Below are 19,388 nucleotides of genomic sequence, written 5' to 3' on the forward strand. Positions count from 1 at the left end.
TGTATTACTGTAGGTCCTGCATTTAATGGAGCGTTATTATGCTCTTATCTCCATAGCAATCGCTGTTTATCCCTCCTGTACTTGAGAATGTTCAAACTAAAGAAGGACCATGCAGTAAAGTATTCCCGTTCCCTGATGGAGTATTTCAAGGTAACTTCTAACTCGAATTCTTACTCTAATTCTAACTCCAAATTCTAACTCTAATTCTAACTTCTATGAATAAAAAGAGTGATAGCTGTAGAACACGTACAGCTAATTAAAATGTCTAAATTAAATGTATATTTGTGTTAAGTTGCGTGTACTCATTAGCTTTGCATGGTGGTAATTAAAAAACATACTTTTTTTTGTGGTTAGTGTGCAAACTATGTGTATCAATTATCTACATACATTAGTGCTTAATTATGTTGCATATTATTCTAGAGACGCTGTTTGTATTGCTGTGATAGCTTTTCTAAGCTGTGCAAAGTGTTTGTATAGTGGTGCTGCCAATTGTCCTGTTCTCACAAACCTCTTCCATTCCAGAACTCGGCGAAAAGTTCCCAAGTACCTTCGCCATGGGGAGCCAATGGAAAGTGAGTAACATGTCACCTCAGTCATCTAATGTTGCATTACAATGCATTCTTTATACCAGATATCTCCCTGAACAGAACAATGTCTGTGCCTTCTCCTGGCCAAGCAACAAGCTAACCCTCTCAGATGCTGTCTGCTTTGTTCAGACAAAGGTCATGACAGACAGAGCTTCTGTCAATGTGACTTCCAGCTTTCAGCACATCACACTGGTGGGATGAGCTCACTACTTCACTGTTCTTCTGCATTTTCCATGGCAACTGAACATAATTGATTCACCCTGTGTGTTTGGGTTCGTAGTCTACAGTGGGGCTACCGTGGGGCTACTGTGGAGCTACCATGGAGCTACCATGGAGCTACCGTGGGGCTACCGTTGGGCTACCACGGAGCTACCGTGAAGCTACCGTGGAGCTACCGTGGGGCTACAGTGAAGCTACCGTGGGGCTACCGTTGGGCTACAGTGAAGCTACCGTGGGGCTACAATGAAGCTACCGTGGGGCTACAGTGAAGCTACCGAGGAGCTACTGTGGGGATACCATGGGGCTACTGTGGGGCTCGTCAGTGTCTGGCAGTTGGTGGTGAGCCATCCTCTGTGTGTGACTGTGAGCTTCCTTGAGCCTGTCTTTTCAAGGGCTGGGATCTAGCCCTCAGCCAAAGCACTGACCAGCTTCTGCTATTCTGCTGTGAAAGGCGCTGTCAGAAGCAATTAGCCTCAGATCCTACTGGCTCCTAGGGCTCCTGCAGCCTCCTCCAGTTCACCATGGTCACATTAGCCACCAACTGGCCTTTTTAATCCCGTGTCAACTCCGCTACCTGCGGACTGTAATCAACATTAGATTACACTCTGCTCTGGTCTTTCCCACAGTTTGTTTGTTCTGTCCTTGACAATCATGAATCTTTTTTCCTTATTGTTTGTTGTTCACCCTCAAGGGTTTGTTTATTTCAGCAAAAGCCTCAAACTATTAGAAAGGGAGCCGAGAGAGGCAAGCTGTTGACAGAGCATCATAATTTAACTTCACGGGGGGAGCGCCTTTCAATTTAGTGCTGAATTACAGGACCTGAAGCTTGATTGTTTGGGTTTGTCACTAAAATACTGATGAATATGTCCTCTGATTGATGTCTCAAGCCGGCTGACAGGTGATTGTCAGCCATGATTGTCAAGCCAAGATAAGCCCGAGTTTGCCGATAATACAAAATCAAATCAGAATTAGTGATTAAATCTGACGGAGAGTAGTTAAGCCTGACGGACAGAAGTTAAGCCTGACGGACAGTAGTTAAGCCTGAGGGACAGTGGTAAAGCCTGAGGGACAGTGGTTAAGCCTGACGGACAGAGGTTAAGCCTGACGGACAGAAGTTAAGCCTGACGGACAGTAGTTAAGCCTGACGGACAGTAGTTAAGCCTGAGGGACAGTGGTTAAACCTGATGGAGATTGGTTAAGTCTGACGGAGAGTGGTTAAGCCTGACGGACAGTAGTTAAGATTGACGGAGAGTGGTTAAGCCTGACGTACAGTGGTACAGCCTGACAGAGAATGGATAAGCCTGACAGAGAATGGATAAGCCTGACGTACAGTGGTACAGCCTGATGGAGAATGGATAAGCCTGACGTACAGTGGTACAGCCTGATGGAGAATGGATAAGTCTGACGTACAGTGGTACAGCCTGATGGAGAATGGATAAGTCTGACGTACAGTGGTACAGCCTGAAGGAGAATGGATAAGCCTGACGTACAGTGGTACAGCCTGACGGAGAATGGATAAGCCTGACGTACAGTGGTACAGCCTGACGGAGAATGGATAAGCCTGACGTACAGCGGTACAGCCTGAAGGAGAATGGATAAGCCTGACGTACAGTGGTACAGCCTGAAGGAGAATGGATAAGCCTGACGTACAGTGGTACAGCCTGAAGGAGAATGGATAAGCCTGACGTACAGTGGTACAGCCTGACGGAGAATGGATAAGCCTGACGTACAGTGGTACAGCCTGACAGAGAATGGATAAGCCTGACGTACAGTGGTACAGCCTGACGGAGAATGGATAAGCCTGACGGACAGTGGTACAGCCTGAAGGAGAATGGATAAGCCTGACGTACAGTGGTACAGCCTGAAGGAGAATGGATAAGCCTAACGTACAGTGGTACAGCCTGACAGAGAATGGATAAGCCTGACGTACAGTGGTACAGCCTGAAGGAGAATGGATAAGCCGGACGTACAGTGGTACAGCCTGAAGGAGAATGGATAAGCCTGACGTACAGTGGTACAGCCTGAAGGAGAATGGATAAGCCTGACGTACAGTGGTACAGCCTGACGGAGAATGGATAAGCCTAACGTACAGTGGTACAGCCTGAAGGAGAATGGATAAGCCTGACAGAGAATGGATAAGCCTGACGTACAGTGGTACAGCCTGACGGAGAATGGATAAGCCTAACGTACAGTGGTACAGCCTGAAGGAGAATGGATAAGCCTGACAGAGAATGGATAAGCCTGACGTACAGTGGTACAGCCTGAAGGAGAATGGATAAGCCTGACGTACAGTGGTACAGCCTGACGGAGAATGGATAAGCCTGACGTACAGTGGTACAGCCTGACGGAGAATGGATAAGCCTGACGTACAGTGGTACAGCCTGAAGGAGAATGGATAAGCCTGACGTACAGTGGTACAGCCTGACAGAGAATGGATAAGCCTGATGTACAGTGGTACAGCCTGAAGGAGAATGGATAAGCCTGACAGAGAATGGATAAGCCTGACGTACAGTGGTACAGCCTGACAGAGAATGGATAAGCCTGACGTACAGTGGTACAGCCTGACGGAGAATGGATAAGCCTGACGTACAGTGGTACAGCCTGACGGAGAATGGATAAGCCTGACGTACAGTGGTACAGCCTGAAGGAGAATGGATAAGCCTGACGTACAGTGGTACAGCCTGAAGGAGAATGGATAAGCCTGACGTACAGTGGTACAGCCTGACAGAGAATGGATAAGCCTGATGTACAGTGGTACAGCCTGAAGGAGAATGGATAAGCCTGACAGAGAATGGATAAGCCTGACGTACAGTGGTACAGCCTGACAGAGAATGGATAAGCCTGACGTACAGTGGTACAGCCTGACGGAGAATGGATAAGCCTGACGTACAGTGGTACAGCCTGACGGAGAATGGATAAGCCTGACGTACAGTGGTACAGCCTGAAGGAGAATGGATAAGCCTGACGTACAGTGGTACAGCCTGAAGGAGAATGGATAAGCCTGACGTACAGTGGTACAGCCTGAAGGAGAATGGATAAGCCTGACGTACAGTGGTACAGCCTGACGGAGAATGGATAAGCCTGACGTACAGTGGTACACCCTGAAGGAGAATGGATAAGCCTGACGTACAGTGGTACAGCCTGAAGGAGAATGGATAAGCCTGACGTACAGTGGTTCAGCCTGACCGATTGTGGTTAAGCTTGACGGACAGTGGTTAAGCCTGACGGACAGTTGTTAAGCCTGACGGACAGTAGTTCAGCCTGACCGATTGTGGTTAAGCTTGACGGACAGTGGATAAGCCTGACGGACTGTGGATAAGCTTGACGCACAGTGGATAAGCCTGAGGGACAGTAGTTAATCTTGACGGACAGTGGTTAAGCTTGACGGACAGTGGATAAGCCTGACGGACAGTGGTTAAGCCTGACGGATTGTGGTTAAGCTTGACGGACAGTGGATAAGCTTGACGGACTGTGGATAAGCCTGACGACAGTAGTTAAGCCTGAGGGACAGCGGTTAAGGCCTGACGGACAGTGGTTAAGCTTGACGGACAGTGGTTAAGCTTGACGGACAGTGGTTAAGCTTGACAGACAGTGGTTAAGCCTGACGGATTGTGGTTAAGCCTGACGGATTGTGGTTAAGCCTGACGGACAGTAGTTAAGCCTGAGGGACAGTGGTTAAGCCTGACGGATTGTGGTTAAGCCTGACGGACAGTAGTTAACTTCTTACGGATTTTGGTCCCTGTACAGGGACCAAAATCAGCGGAAATTTCAGAGTGCCAACTGTAGTACTCGATAAAACTCAAACTTTCATTAAAACACACATGCAAGGTACTCAATTAAAGCTACACTCGTTGTGAATCTAGCCAACATGTCAGATTTGTAAAATGCTTTTCGGCGAAAGCATGAGAAGCTATTATCTGATAGCATGCACCCCCGAAATACCTGAACGAGACCTAAACAAAAGAATTAGCGGTAGCCGGCGCTACACAAAACGCAGAAATAAAATATAAAACATTCATTACCTTTGACGAGCTTCTTTGTTGGCACTCCTATATGTCCCATAAACATCACAATTGGGTCTTTTTCCCGATTAAATCCGTCATTGTATACCCAAAATGTCCATTTATGAAGGCCGTCTGATCCAGGAAAATTCACCTTTACAAGACGCAACGTCACTTTTTAAAATTAAAAAAGTTGCCTATAAACTTTTACAAATCACTTCAAACTACTTTTGTAAACAAACTTTAGGTATTAATAAACGTTAATAATCAATAAAATTGATCACGGGGAGATCTGTATTCGATAGCAGCAAGTCTTGAAATCATCGTCCATTTTTTTACTTTCATAACTTCCTCGGTGTACCCCAAGACAGGAAGTGCCTATACGTCATCCCACTGGCGACATCGTGTGGAAGCTGTAGGCATTGTAAACGGGACTTCATCTATTTTCTATCGCCAAAGACAATACATAGACTGGCGGATGAATATATTTTTTGTGTTTTTGGTGAACAGTTTTCCTTGGGATTTTTACCAGTTTTGGAGACTTCAGAGTGTTTTCTATACACACATACTTATCATATGCATATACTATATTCCTGGCATGAGTAGAAGGACATTGAAATGTTGCGCGATTTTTAACAAAAAGCTGCGAAAATTCACATCATCCCTTTTAACCACTGTCCGTCAGGCTTATCCACTGTCCGTCAGGCTTAATCACTGTCCGTCAAGCTTAACCACTGTCCGTCAAGCTGAACCACTGTCCGTCAGGGTTAACCACTGTCCGTCAGGCTTAACCACTGTCCGTCAAGCTTAACCACTGTCCGTCAGGCTTAACCACTGTCCGTCAAGCTTAACCACTGTCCGTCAGGCTGAACCACTGTCCGTCAGGCTTAACCACTGTCCGTCAAGCTTAATCACTGTCCGTCAGGCTTAACCACTGTCCGTCAAGCTTAACCACTGTCCGTCAGGCTGAACCACTGTCCGTCAGGCTTAACCACTGTCCGTCAGGCTTAACCACTGTCCGTCAGGCTTAACCACTGTCCGTCAAGCTTAACCACAGTCCGTCAAGCTTAACCACAGTCCGTCAGGCTTAACCACTGTCCGTCAAGCTTAATCACTGTCCATCAGGCTTAACCACTGTAACCACTGTCAAGGTTAACCAAAGTCCGTCAGGCTTAACCACTGTCCGTCAGGCTTAACCACTGTCCGTCAGGCTTAACCACTGTCCGTCAAGCTTAACCACAGTCCGTCAGGCTTAACCACTGTCCGTCAAGCTTAATCACTGTCCGTCAGGCTTAACCACTGTTCAATTTTTGGATGAAAACCACTGTCCGTCAGGATATTTTTAACCACTGTCCGTCAGGCTTAACTACTGTCCGTCAAGGTTAACCACAATCCGTTAGACTTAACCACTGTCCGTCAAGCTTAACCACAGTCCGTCAGGCTTAACCACAGTCCGTCAGGCTTAACCACTGTCCGTCAGGCTTAACCACTGTCCGTCAGGCTTAACCACTGTCCGTCAGGCTTAACCACAGTCCGTCAGGCTTAACCACTGTCCGTCAGGCTTAACCACTGTCCGTCAGGCTTAACTACTTTCCCTCAGGCTTAACCACTGTCCATCAAGCTTAACCACTGTCCGTCAAGCTTAACTACTTTCCCTCATGCTTAACCACTGTCCGGCAAGCTTAACCACTGTCCGTCAGGCTTAACCACAGTCCGTCAGGCTTAACCACTGTCCGTCAGGCTTAACCACTGTCCGTCAGGCTTAACTACTGTCCGTCAAGGTTAACCACAATCCGTTATGCTTAACCACTGTCCGTCAAGCTTAACTACAGTCCGTCAGGCTTAACCACAGTCCGTCAGGCTTAACCACTGTCCGTCAGGCTTAACCACTGTCCGTCAAGCTTAACCACTGTCTGTCAGGCTTAACCACAGTCCGTCAGGCTTATCCACTGTCCATCAGGCTTAACCACTGTCCATCAAGCTTAACCACTGTCCCTCAGGCTTAACTACTGTCCGTCAGGCTTAACCACATTCCGTGAGGCTTAACCAGTTGGATTTAGGGGGCGCTATTTAAATTTTTGGATGAAAAACGTTCCCGTTTTAAACAAGATATTTTGTCCCGAAAAGATGCTCGACTATGCATATAATATAACTACGATCCGTCAGGCTTAACCAATGTCCGTCAAGCTTAACCACTGTCCCTCAGGCTTAATCACTGTCCGTCAGGCTTAACCACTGTCCGTCAAGCTTAACCACAATCCGTCAGGCTTAACCACTGTCCGTCAAGCTTAACCACTGTCCGTCAAGCTTAACCACTGTCTGTCAAGCTTAACTACTGTCCGTCAGGCTTAACCACTGTCCGTCAAGCTTAACCACTGTCCGTCAGGCTTAACCGCTGTCCCTCAGGCTTAACTACTGTCGTCAGGCTTATCCACAGTCCGTCAGGCTTATCCACTGTCCGTCAAGCTTAACCACAAACGGTCAGGCTGAACCACTGTCCGTCAGGCTTAACCACTGTCCGTCAAGCTTAACTACTTTCCCTCAGGCTTAACCACTGTCCGTCAAGCTTAACCACTGTCCGTCAGGCTTAACCACTGTCCATCAAGCTTAACCACTGTCCGTCAGGCTTAACCACTGTCCATCAAGCTTAACCACTGTCCGTCAAGCTTAACTACTTTCCCTCTGTCTTAACCACTGTGCGTCAAGCTTATCCACAGTCCGTCAGGCTTATCCACTGTCCGTCAAGCTTAACCACAATCGGTCAGGCTGAACCACTGTCCGTCAAGCTTAAATGGATTTTTTCAAATTAAATCCTCAACAATTCCCCACAATGACAAAGCGAAAACTGTTTTAGCAAATTTATTTTAAAAAATGTAAACAGAAATACCTTATTTACGTAAGTTTTCAGACCCTTTGCTCTGAGACTCGTCTGGCCACTCTACCATAAAGGCCTGATTGTTGTCCTTCTGGAAGTTTCTCCCATCTCCACAAGAGAACTCTGGATTTCTGTCAGAGTGACCATACAGGTCAAAGGTCTTTCTCCCCGATTGCTCAGTTTGGCCAGGCGGCCAGCTCTAGGAAGAGTCTTGGTGGTTCCAAACTTATTCCATTTAAGAATGATGGAGGCTACTGTGTTCTTTGGGACCTTCAAAGCTTCAAAGCTGCAAAGCTGCAAAGCTGCATTTTTTTGGTACCATACCCCAGATCTGTGCCTCGACACAATCCTGTCTCAGAGCTCTACGGACAATTCCTTTCACCTCATGGCTTGGTTTTTCCTCTGACATGCAATGTCAGCTGTGGGACCTCATCAAGACAGGTGTGTGCCTTTCCAAATCATGTTCAATCAATTGAATTTACCACAGGTGGACTCCAATCAAGTTGTTGAAACATCTGAAGGATGATCAATGGAAACAGGATACACATGAGCTCAATTTCAAGTCTCATAGCAAAGGGTCTGAATACTTATGTAAATAAAGTATTTCTGTTTTAAATTTTTTATACATTTGCGAACATTCTAAAAAGCTGTTGTTACTTTGTCATTATTGGGTATTGTGTGTAGATTGATGGGGGAAAAACATATTTGTATCCATTTTAGAATAAGGCTGTAACGTAACAAAATGTGGAAAAAGTCAATGGGTCTGAATACTTTTCAAATGCAGTGTAATTCACTCTACTCCCTGTATATGTAATTCACTTTACTCCCTGTATATGTAATTCACTTTACTACCTGTATATGTAATTCACTTTACTCCCTGTATATGTAATTCACTTTACTCCCTGTATATGTAATTCGCTTTACTCCCTGTATATGTAATTCACTTTACTCCCTGTATATATAATTCACTTTACTCCCTGTATATGTAATTCACTTTACTCCCTGTATTTGTAATTCACTTTACTCCCTGTATATATAATTCACTTTACTCTCTGTATATGTAATTCACTTTACTCCCTGTATATATAATTCACTTTACTCCCTGTATATATAATTCACTTTACTCCCTGTATATGTAATTCACTTTACTCCCTGTATATATAATTCACTTTACTCCCTGTATATGTAATTCACTTTACTCCCTGTATATATAATTCACTTTACTCCCTGTATATATAATTCACTTTACTCTCTGTATATATAATTAACTTTACTCCCTGTATATATAATTCACTTTACTCTCCGTGTATATATAATTCACTTTATTCCCTGTATATATAATTCACTTTACTCTCTGTATATATAAAGTACTTGTATGTTTTGCCCAGGATACCAAAATCCATGGTGTCCAGTAGTTATACAGTACACTATCATCTCTGTGGTGGTGCCCTGACCTTTTCACTTCCAACCTCTAACCACTGACCCCTGTATTGTGTCTCTGTCTTCCTAGGAACACAGGCACCCCATCGCCCCTGTCTCTGAGTCTCTCCCCAGTCAGTTGGGGCAGCAGCAGTACAGGCATTGCGGGCTCCGGGGCCTCCGGCAACGTGGCCATCCCCCAGCGCATTCACCAGATGGCCGCCAGCCACGTCAACATTACCAACAACATTCTCCGGAGCTACGAGCACTGGGACACAGCAGAAAAGTTGGCCACAGAGAGCCAAGGTACTGGAGACTGGACACAGCCTCTCTGTTTTACAACAGGATGTTTTTATAAGAGATGGCAGAAATGGCAGATTTTGTACATTAGTAGAATAAATTGTGCTGTAGATACCAGGTAGGGTGGTAACTGCAGCTGATGTAGCAGTAATAGCTACATACAATATCCATTATTCTTTTGTTATCATATCATATATTTGTGTTAATACATGTATTCCCATTCATCTACCTTGCATTCAGTAATTATATATTTATTTATTTTATTTTACCTTTATTTAACCAGGCAAGTCAGTTAAGAACACATTCTTATTTTCAATGACAGCCTGGGAACAGTGAGTTAACTGCCTGTTCCGGGGCAGAACGACAGATTGTGTACCTTGTCAGGGTTTGAACTCACAACCTTCCGGTTACTAGTCCAACGCTCTAACCACTAGGCTACGCTGCCGCCCATATGACTAATTATTTATATTGGTTAGGAACCAAGGCCAGTCAGATCCTTTCATCACCCTCAGGATGGCCTAATATGGACTGATGTGTTCTGTATTCTTTCGTGGCGATATGGAGAATAAAGGAGCCCTAAGCCTTGACCCATTTACTGTCATTAGTGAGTGAATGTACAGACTAGAGAGAGACCAGCAGAGATATATGGAGGACACCCCTCTTGACTGTGAATGGAGGATTTGATGTGTCGTGTCTCTGTCATTTCCTGAGCCTAGCTGATTAAAGGGGCAGGTTATGTGGTTGTGTTAGGCAAGAACTCACTCTCACAGCCTCAGAAGTATCCATTAGAAGTTGATCCTCCCTACACCTCTCCTACTCTCTGTCGACACTCATAATGAGCTCAATTAGAGCCTGTTGGATGGTGTCTTTGGTGGAAATGAGACAGGAATCACCCAGTTATGACACCATAAGGCCTAGGTGGGCCTTTCAGCACATACTGATCACCAGAGCTGTTACTTTTAGGATTGAGCCTTTCCAGCACTCAATCACCCACTGTTTATTAGGAAGGAGGAAGAGAGGTTAGGAGGGAGGGAAGAGAGGATACGAGGGAGACAAGAGAGGTTTGGAGGGAGGTAAGAGAGGTTAGGAGGGAGTGAAGAGAGGTTAGGAAGAGAGGGAAGAGAGGTTAGGAGGGAAGAAAGAAAGGTTAGGAGGGAGGGAAGACAGGTTAGGAGGGAGGCAAGAGAGGTTTGGAGAGAGGTAAGAGAGGTTAGGAGGGAGGAAGAGAGGGAAGAGAGGTTAGGAGGGAGGAAAGAGAAGTTAGGAGGGAGGCAAGATAGGTTTGGAGGGAGGGAAGAAAGGTTAGGAAGGAGGGAAGTGAGGTTAGAAGAGATGGAAGAGAGGTCAGTAGGGAAGGAAGAGAGGTTAGGAGGGACGGAAGAGAGGTTAGGAGGGACGGAAGAAAGGCTAGGAGAGAGGGAAGTGAGGTTAGAAGGGAGGGAGGAGAGGTTAGGGGGAGGGAAGAGAAGAGAAGTTAGGAGGGAGTCAAGAGAGGTTTGGAGATGAGGAAGAGAGGTCAGGAGGTAGGAAAGGGAGGTTAGTAGGTAGGGGGAGAGGTTAGGGGGGAGGAAAGAGAAGAGAAGTTAGGAGGGAGTCAAGAGAGGTTTGGAGATGAGGAACAGAGGTCAGGAGGGAGGAAAGAGAGGTTAGTAGGTAGGGATGAGAGGTTAGGGGGAGGGAAGAGAGGGAAGTGGGGTTAGGAGGGAGGGAAGAGAAGTTAGGAGGGAGGGAAGAGAGGTTAGGAGGGAGGCAAGAGAGGTTTGGAGGGAGGGAGGAGGGGTTAGGAGGGAGGGAAGAGGTTTGGAGAGAGGGAAGAGAAGTTAGGAGAGAGGGAAGAAAGGTTAGGAGGGTGGGAAGAGGGGTTAGGAGGGAGGGAAGAGGTTAGGAGGGAGGGAGATAGGGAAGGAAGGGAAGAGAGGTTAGGAGGGAGGGAAGAGAGGTTATGAGGGAGGGAAGAGAGATTATGAGGGAGGGAAGAGAGAGAAGAGAGATTAGGAGGGAGGCAAGAGGGGTTTGTAGGGAGGGAAGAGGGGTTAGGAGGGAGGGAAGAAGTTAGGAGGGAGGGAGAGAGGGAAGGAAGGGAAGAGAGATTTGGAGGGAGGGAAGAGAGGAAGTAAGGTTAGAAAAGAGGGAAGAGATGTTAGGAGGGAGGGAAGATAGGTTATGAGGGAGGGAAGAGAGGTTATGAGGGAGGGAAGAGAGATTATGAGGGAGGGAAGAGAGAGAAGAGAGATTAGGAGGGAGGCAAGAGAGGTTATGAGGGAGGGAAGAGAGATTATGAGGGAGGGAAGAGAGAGAAGAGAGATTAGGAGGGAGGCAAGAGAGGTTTGGAGGGAGGGAAGAGGGGTTAGGAGGGAGGGAAGAGCGGGACGGGATGGAAGAGAGGTTAGGAGGGAGGGAGGAGGGGTTGTGAGGTTAGAAAGGAGGGAAGAGAGGTTAGGAGGGTGGGAAGAGGGGTAAGTGACGTTAGAAGGGATGAACGAGAGGTCAGGAGGGAGGGAAGAGAGGTTAGGAGGGAGGGAAGAGAGGGAAGAGAGCTTAGGAGAGAGGGAAGAGAGGTTAGGAGGGAGGGAATAGAGGTTAGGGAAGAGAGGTTAGGAGAGAGAAAAGAGAGGTTAGGAGGGAGGGAAGGGATGTTAGGAAGGTGGGAAGAGGGGTTAGGAGGGAGGGAAGGGAGGGAAGAGAGGTTAGGAGGGAGGGAAGAGAGGTTAGGAGAGTGGGACGGGGTTAGGAGGGAGGGAAGAACGGTTAGGAGGGAAGAGAGGTTAGGAGGGAGGCAAGAGAGATTAGGAGAGAGGGAAGAAAGCTAAGGAGGGAAGAGAGGTTAGGAGGGAGGCAAAAGAGATTAGGAGAGAGGGAAGATAGGTTAGGAGGGGGGAAAGAGGTTAGGAAGGAGAGAAGAGAGGTTAGGAGGGAAGAAAGAGAGGTTAGGAGGGAGGGAAGAGAGGTTAGAAGGGAGGGAGGAGAGGTTCGGAGGTTAGAAGGGAGGGAGGAGAGGTTCGGAGGATGGGAAGAGAGGGGAGTGAGGTTAAGGGGAGGGAAGAGAGGTTAGGAAGAAGGAAAGAGAAGTTAGGAGGGAGGCAAGAGAGGTATGGAGGTAAGGATGAGAGGTCAGGAGGGAGGAAAGAGAGATTAGGAGGTAGGGAAGAGAGGTTAGGGGGGAGGGAAGTGAGGTTAGGGGGAGGGAAGTGAGGTTAGGAGGGAGGGAGGGAAGAGGGGTTAGGAGGGAGGGAAGAGGGGTTAGGAGGGAGGGAAGAGAGGTTAGGAGGGAGGCAAGAGAGGTTTGGAGGTACGGAAGAGAGGTCAGGAGGGTGGAAAGAGAGGTTAGGAGGTAGGGAAGAGAGATTAGGGGGAGGGAAGAGAGGTTAGGAGGGAGGGAAGAGAGGTTAGGAGGGAGGGAAAGAAGAGAGGTTAGGGGGGAGGGAAGAGAGGGAAGTGAGGTTAGGAGGGAGGCAAGAGAGGTTTGGAGGGAGGGAAGAGGGGTTAGGAGGAAGGGATGAGAGGTTCGGAGGGAGGGAAGAGAGGTTAGGAGGAAGGGACGAGAGGGAAGGGAGGGAAGAGAGATTAGAGGGAGGGAAGAGAGGTTATGAGGGAGGGAAGAGAGAGAAGAGAGGTTAGGAGGGAGGCAAGAGAGGTTTGGAGGGAGGGAAGAGGGGTTAGGGGGAGGGAAGAGAGGTTAGGAGGGAGGGAAGAGAGGTTATGAGGGAGGGAAGAGAGAGAAGAGAGGTTAGGAGGGAGGCAAGAGAGGTTTGGAGGGAGGGAAGAGGGGTTAGGAGGGAGGGAAGAGAGGTTAGGAGGGAGGGAAGGAAGGAAGAGAGGTACGTGAGTTAGAAGGGATGGACGAGAGGTCAGGAGGGAGGGAAGAGAGGTTAGAAGGGAGGGAGGAGAGGTTCGGAGGTTCGGAGGTTGGGAAGAGAGGGAAGTGGGGTTAGAAGGGAGGGAAGAGAGGATAGGGGAAGGGAGGAGAGGTTAGGAAGAAGGAAAGGGAAGTTAGGAGGGAGGCAAGAGAGGTTTAGAAGGAGGGAAGAGATGGAAGAAATGTTAGGAGGGATGGAAGGTATGTTTGGAGGGAAGTAAGCGAGGTTTGGAGGGAGGGAAGAGAGGTTAGCAGGGAGGAATGAGAGGTTAGGAGGGAGGGGAGAGAGGTAGTATGGAGGGAAGAGAGTGTAGGAGGGAGGGTGGTGAGGTTTGGAGGGATGGAAGAGATAGAGGAGAGGTTAGGAGGGAGGGAAGAGAGTTTAGGGGGAGGCAAGAGTGGTTCGGAGAGGGGAAGAGAGGTTAGAAGGGAAGGAAGAGATGTTAGGAGGGAGGGAATAGTTGTTTGGAGGGAGGAAAGAGAGATTAGGAGGGAGGAAAGAGAGATTAGGAGGGAGGGAAGAGAGGTTAGGAGGGGGGAAAGAGTTGTTTGGAGGTAGGAAAGAGAGGTTAGGTGGGTGGAAAGAGAGGTTATGAGGGAGGGTAAAGAGAAATAGAGGGTATGAGGGAGGTAAGAGATTGAAGAGAGATTAGGAGTGAGGCAAGAAAGGCTAGGAGGGAGGAAAGAGAGGTTAGGAGAGAGGAAAGAGAGGTTAGGAGGGAGGAAAGAGAGGTTAGGAGGGATGAAAGAGAGGTTTGGGGGGAGGGAAGATGGGTTAGAAGGGAGGAAAGAGGGAAGAGAGGTGAGGAGGGAAGAAAGAGAGGTTAGGAGGTAAGAAAGAGAGGTTAGGAGGGAGGGAAGAAAGGTTCGGAGGGAGGCAAGAGAGGTTAGGAGGGAGGAAAGAGAGGTTTGGGGGGAGGGAAGATGGGTTAGGAGGGAGGTAAGAGGGAAGAGAGGTTAGGAGGGAAGAACGAAAGGTTAGGAGGAAAGAAAGAGAGGTTAGGAGGAAAGAAAGAGAGGTTAGGAGGGAGGGAAGAGAGGTTCGGAGAGGGGAAGAGAGATTCGGAGATAGGTAAGAGGGATGGAAAACAGGACTTTAATTTTGCTATTACACCTGTCTGCCAGTCTTTGTCTTGTAGACAGACACACCTAAACACTCACTCTGTCCTCTTCGCCTTCTTCCATAGAGTTCTTTCAGGAGCTGGACTCAATGATGGAACCATTGAGCCAACACAGCAGCATGATAGAACTTGTGCGCTACATACGCCAAGGACTGCACTGGCTACGGATAGAGGCCCACTTGTTATAGTGCTGCGGGAACTGGAACTAAACTGTCTACCACTCTGTCTGTCTGTCTCACACCTCCATCACTACCTCTACCAGCCAGCAACGCCCACCATCCCCCAGTCTCCAGCCATCTGATAACACCCCAATGGACCCCCACCTCACTGTCAGCCAGCAAGTCCCGCCCCATGTCACCTCTCTGAGGTCAGAGGTCATCATTTGCTCTACTACACAGTCTGTCTCTCTGCTCCCTCTGTACAAGGTTGACATGTCCAATGGATGTGGGGGGAAAAAAGTGAAGTCCCACTATCCAAGCCCCAAAGCGAATGAGAGGGAAGTTCCACCTAAGACCTGTGGAGTGTCTGCAAAGCGTGCCACTAGAGGAGAAGGATCTGTGCTGTTTTGCTGGTTTTCTGCCCAACAGAGGCCCGTGATTTCCCTGTTGTTTGTTTTGATCAGACCACCCCTGAGGGCCTCTTAGAACACTGGGGGCGTTGTTCAGTTCACACCTCCATTCCAACAGGAATATGGATCAGGAATTTATAAGTGCTTTCAACTCTTCACATGTTTAGTTTTTGTCAATGCCTTGATGAACTGACTGACAGAAGCCAGTTGAATAAGTGTCTCTCTCTACTACTATCCGACCATTGATTTATGGTCCTCAAGACCTCCATCTCATGTCAGATAATACATACAGCAACAGTTAGCCTACCCTTTAGTACCATTGGAACAACAAATCATTCAAAATTATTTGATTACTTGTTGGTTATTGCAAATGAATAATGAATAATCAAATTAAATCTGCCACCACAAGCAATTTCTCTGGTTTTGAGGGATTTGCATAATAACATTGTGTCTACTACAGCAGATGAGGATTGTGTCTTTCAGCCCCAGAGGTTGGTGGTGTCTTTGTGTTTGTTTGGTTAGCTACAATAATAAGAGACCGGATTTATTCCAAACCAGCACATATTTTCCATGGGTCTAAGGCAATGAAGTGTTACATCACCTGAGACTGTGTTCAAAGGTCTAATGCAGCCATTGTTATCGCAATATCAAATCATTTCTAGATAGCAATGAAGCACTTTACTGTTATTGTTTTCAATTCAAATGGTCAAAAATAAATTAAAATAGCTCCTTAGCAAATAGTAATTTCTCTTTCTTATTGGTCTATTAACTAATTTACCATCTGGTGATCTCACCATGGAAGGCCAAAACTCCATCCCACCAAAACAGGCTGAAAGGGCATTATTATAATTCTTACATTTTCAAAGTATTTTTCCAACCTCATAGTGTGGAAATATATATAAAACACCAGAAAATCACATTGTGACTGCACTGGGCCTTTAAATAAATATGAATCATCCATTCACTGTTATAACACCACCACAAACAGTAAACACCAGAATGAGACCATTAGCACTTCAGAAGATATGTACATTATCTTTTCATTGTCTATGATGACTGCTGTATATCACAATGTTGGTTCAGTTGTCCACAGAGAGGTGTAGACTGTTGAAGAATAATCCATAGGAACACTTCTTATGTGTTCTGTGCATAGTTGTACATTTGTATATTTAAACGTGGCTTGATGGAGATACGCCGTCTGTATGAGATACAGGCAGTTGTCCTAAGGAGGAAATATGATGGTTGTTTTGTTTTTGGTCTTTATGTCGATGTGATGTGAGAGAATGAACTGTAGGGAAGTGTGTGTGTTGCACTGTGCAGAGATGATTTTGGGGATGGATTCTCTATTGCTGGGTGTCCGTGCCCCTCTCTCTCTCTCTCTCTCTCTCTCTCTCTCTCTCTCTCTAGCACAGCCCATACAGTTTATTGGAGTAGACCATATATCTAATGTTAAATGTGTATGAGAGACAATGAGGATGCGTGTGAAGTATGATTTTCACTATGATAAAACAAAGTGCCTCCGTACCCAGTGGAAATTATTAAGAGTCTATATTTAAGAACAAGAATGAATCTAAAGGGTTTTTCCATACCATGTTGGTATATTAGATTTTTTCATAAAACCACAATTTATTCATGTACTTTTTACTCGCAATTATGACACCAGGTTTGGCTTTAAAATTGCAAATGTGTGACTTACATGTATCAAATTTCTAACTCCGGTACTGTTTTGAGGATAGTGAATGGGATTTTCAGAAACGCTTAAACATGAGTGCTTAACGTGACTTACTGTAATTACCTATAATCAATAGGTTAACACGTCAGGCCATTTACAGCAATAGCTGGATGATAGCACTCATTGTGTTCATTATCTTGTTACTAAGAACTGAGAAATGCTCTTAATTCCCATTCAGTGTTTGTGACATTTAGAAGTAAGAATGGTGATCCTATAAGGAGGAATTTGTATCCATTGATTTTAGGTCATTAAGCTACTAATGAAGCGTTTTGGAATTTCCTAACAAATTACAGACAAAACAATACGTTAAACTGGATTTTAAAAATCACTTCATGTTGATCCATTAACTGTCTTATTTAGGGTTCATGTCATTCAGTGTTGTTTTATGGATCAGTGCAGTAGCCTACATGCAAATCATAACTGTGCTCAGTCAATTCCAAATCTATTTTAAAGATGTAGGATACCACACCATGTGGTAATAGCAATATTTACACCAGTCCTACTGTAACGAAATGGATAGAAAAATCTGAAAGACAGCCTAACAACTTAACTTCTTTGTACAGTATCTGAAGGTCATTTTTCATTTAGCCTTTTGTGACAACTTGTGATCTCATAACTACCAGTCAGAGTTGAGGAAAAGTAAGTGTTTGCATAATTTTTTTATGCAAATGTTCACATTTTCTTCTCCAGTCCAAAGTAGCCAACTGTCTTTGCCTTTATGAGGAAAGCAGTTTGTACATTTCCAGTGGTTTTTCCCAGCTGTTCCTGTTGGTGCTAGAGACAGGCCATTCTGTCAGGGAAATCTGGGGCCCTTTGGCAGATAGTCAACAGCACAAAGTAGCACTGGTATCCTGTTCCCTCTCTCTCTCTCTCTCTCTCTCTCTCTCTCTCTCTCTCTCTCTCTCTCTGTCTCTCTTTCTCTCTCTCTCTCTCTCTCTCTCTCTCTCTCTCTCCCTCTCTCTCTCTCTCTCTCTCTCTCTCTCTCTCTCTCTCTCCCTCTCTCTCTCTCTCCCCTCTCTCTCTCTCCTCCCTCCCTCTCTCCCTCTCTCTCCCTCTCTCTCTCTCTCTCTCTCTCTCCCTCCCTCTCTCCCTCTCTCTCTCCCTTCCTCTCTCCCTCCCTCTCTCCCTCTCTCTCTCCCTTCCTCTCTCTGTCTCTCTCTCGCCTTCTCTTTCCCTTTCTCTCTCTCTCTCTATCCCCCTCTCTCCCCTCTCTCTCTAATCCATCGTCTGATATAAACAACCAGCTCCAAACTAAGTCCCTGTCTGGGACTGACGAGAAGCAGCTCATGTCTTCTATTCATTCCACAATGAGGAAAGGCTGAATTAAATTGGCTTATATCCACCGGAGAGAACATGATCCATTTTTGTTTCAAATATACGGTTTTATGTCTAAAACATGGAAATTGTGAAACGTTGAATGAGGTGCCATCTGGACTGGCAGTGTTACCAAGCCAATGTATGGTGTGACCTAGTCCTCAGCTTGGTAAAACCAGGTGGTGATGATGACATATCAGGAAGGAATTACTCATTAAATGAGTCCCTAATTGGCTTGATAATATATTGCTGCTACAAATGTTGATATTTCATAGATAGATTTTATGAATACAGGAATTTTCATTTTAAAATGAATACCTCTAGAGAAATGTTATTGAAAATAGCCCACAAATCTTTTAAGCATTGCAGAGTAAACACAAAGATGTATCCTAGCTATAGTAGATGTATTATGGAGTTCACCTTGCTGTCTTCTCAGTTCAAAGCCTGTCCAGTATTTGTCCCTATCAGGCACTACTTAAGAGCAGGATCAATAAGACTTACAGTGTTCATGTTCAGAGAATGTTTTCCTCCGTTCCCTTTATTTCATTCCAATGCAGACAAATCAAGCTCATCTAAGGTAGAGACTATGGTGAGAGGGGGTGTCGGCAAGGCGGGCATCAAAACCAACCATTTATGCTATCAAACTCCTTATCAATTTACACCTAGAAGAAATCAGACATTCTGTCAACACAATAGCATTGTGTTACAAATGGTTGTGTATTTATCATGTTCTTATTAATCATAATGTATTATTTTTGAAAAGCTGCTTTTTTTTCTGGAGTGAGTGAGGACAACATGAAGCCTAATAGCTGGACTGTAGTCTGCCACTTTGGTCCAGTCATCTCTTGTTCCATTGTACCACTCCACCAGGAAAGGCCATCTCCAATAAACACTGTCCCAGCTGGAAGCATTGCTCTGCAAGTGAAGCACTGCAAACACCACTTAGTTAACACGAAGCACCACAACATGTTGGTCAATTAACAACTGTGTGACTCAATGCTCATTCATATTCAGTGGATATTGTGCCATGTTTAATATGACTGATACTGGGCCCTCATGACACATAAACATATCAAATACCTATCAACCGTTCATCATAAACTACGACAATACGCCATAGATTGGACATCTGAAATGTTATTCCCATTAGCTGAATAATTTAGTATAATTTGTTTGTGATCTAAACGGCTTGTGTCTGTGACTGCAGACCATTGGCAGACACTTGGTGTCATTAAGAGTAGCGCAGGTTGACCTTCGGGTCACCACATGTTGTTGTTATGCAAATTGGGGTCAACAGGTGGTAGCTTTCATTCAACTATATGTTCAAAGCTTCCTTCAGCTTGTCGGTGTCTTAAAGCAGTGCAGCAGACATGTGTTAGGGGACATGAAGAACAGT

At 45.9% G+C, this 19,388-nt stretch overlaps 1 protein-coding gene across 1 annotated transcript in view; it reads left to right on the forward strand.

Annotated features, from left to right (window-relative positions):
- Positions 1-17,623, forward strand: part of aff2 (AF4/FMR2 family, member 2) — a 359,750-nt gene extending 342,127 nt beyond the window's left edge. Inside the window, exons 20-23 of the mRNA XM_052487000.1 lie at positions 57-150; positions 523-572; positions 9,193-9,407; positions 14,445-17,623. Coding sequence (XP_052342960.1) covers positions 57-150; positions 523-572; positions 9,193-9,407; positions 14,445-14,566 — 481 coding nt within the window. The 3' untranslated portion in view covers positions 14,567-17,623. The remainder of the gene's footprint in view (positions 1-56; positions 151-522; positions 573-9,192; positions 9,408-14,444) is intronic.
- Positions 17,624-19,388: the final 1,765 nt, after the last annotated feature.

Source organism: Oncorhynchus keta, chromosome 30 (genome assembly GCF_023373465.1).
Source record: "Oncorhynchus keta strain PuntledgeMale-10-30-2019 chromosome 30, Oket_V2, whole genome shotgun sequence".
NCBI classification, from domain to species: Eukaryota; Metazoa; Chordata; class Actinopteri; order Salmoniformes; family Salmonidae; genus Oncorhynchus; species Oncorhynchus keta.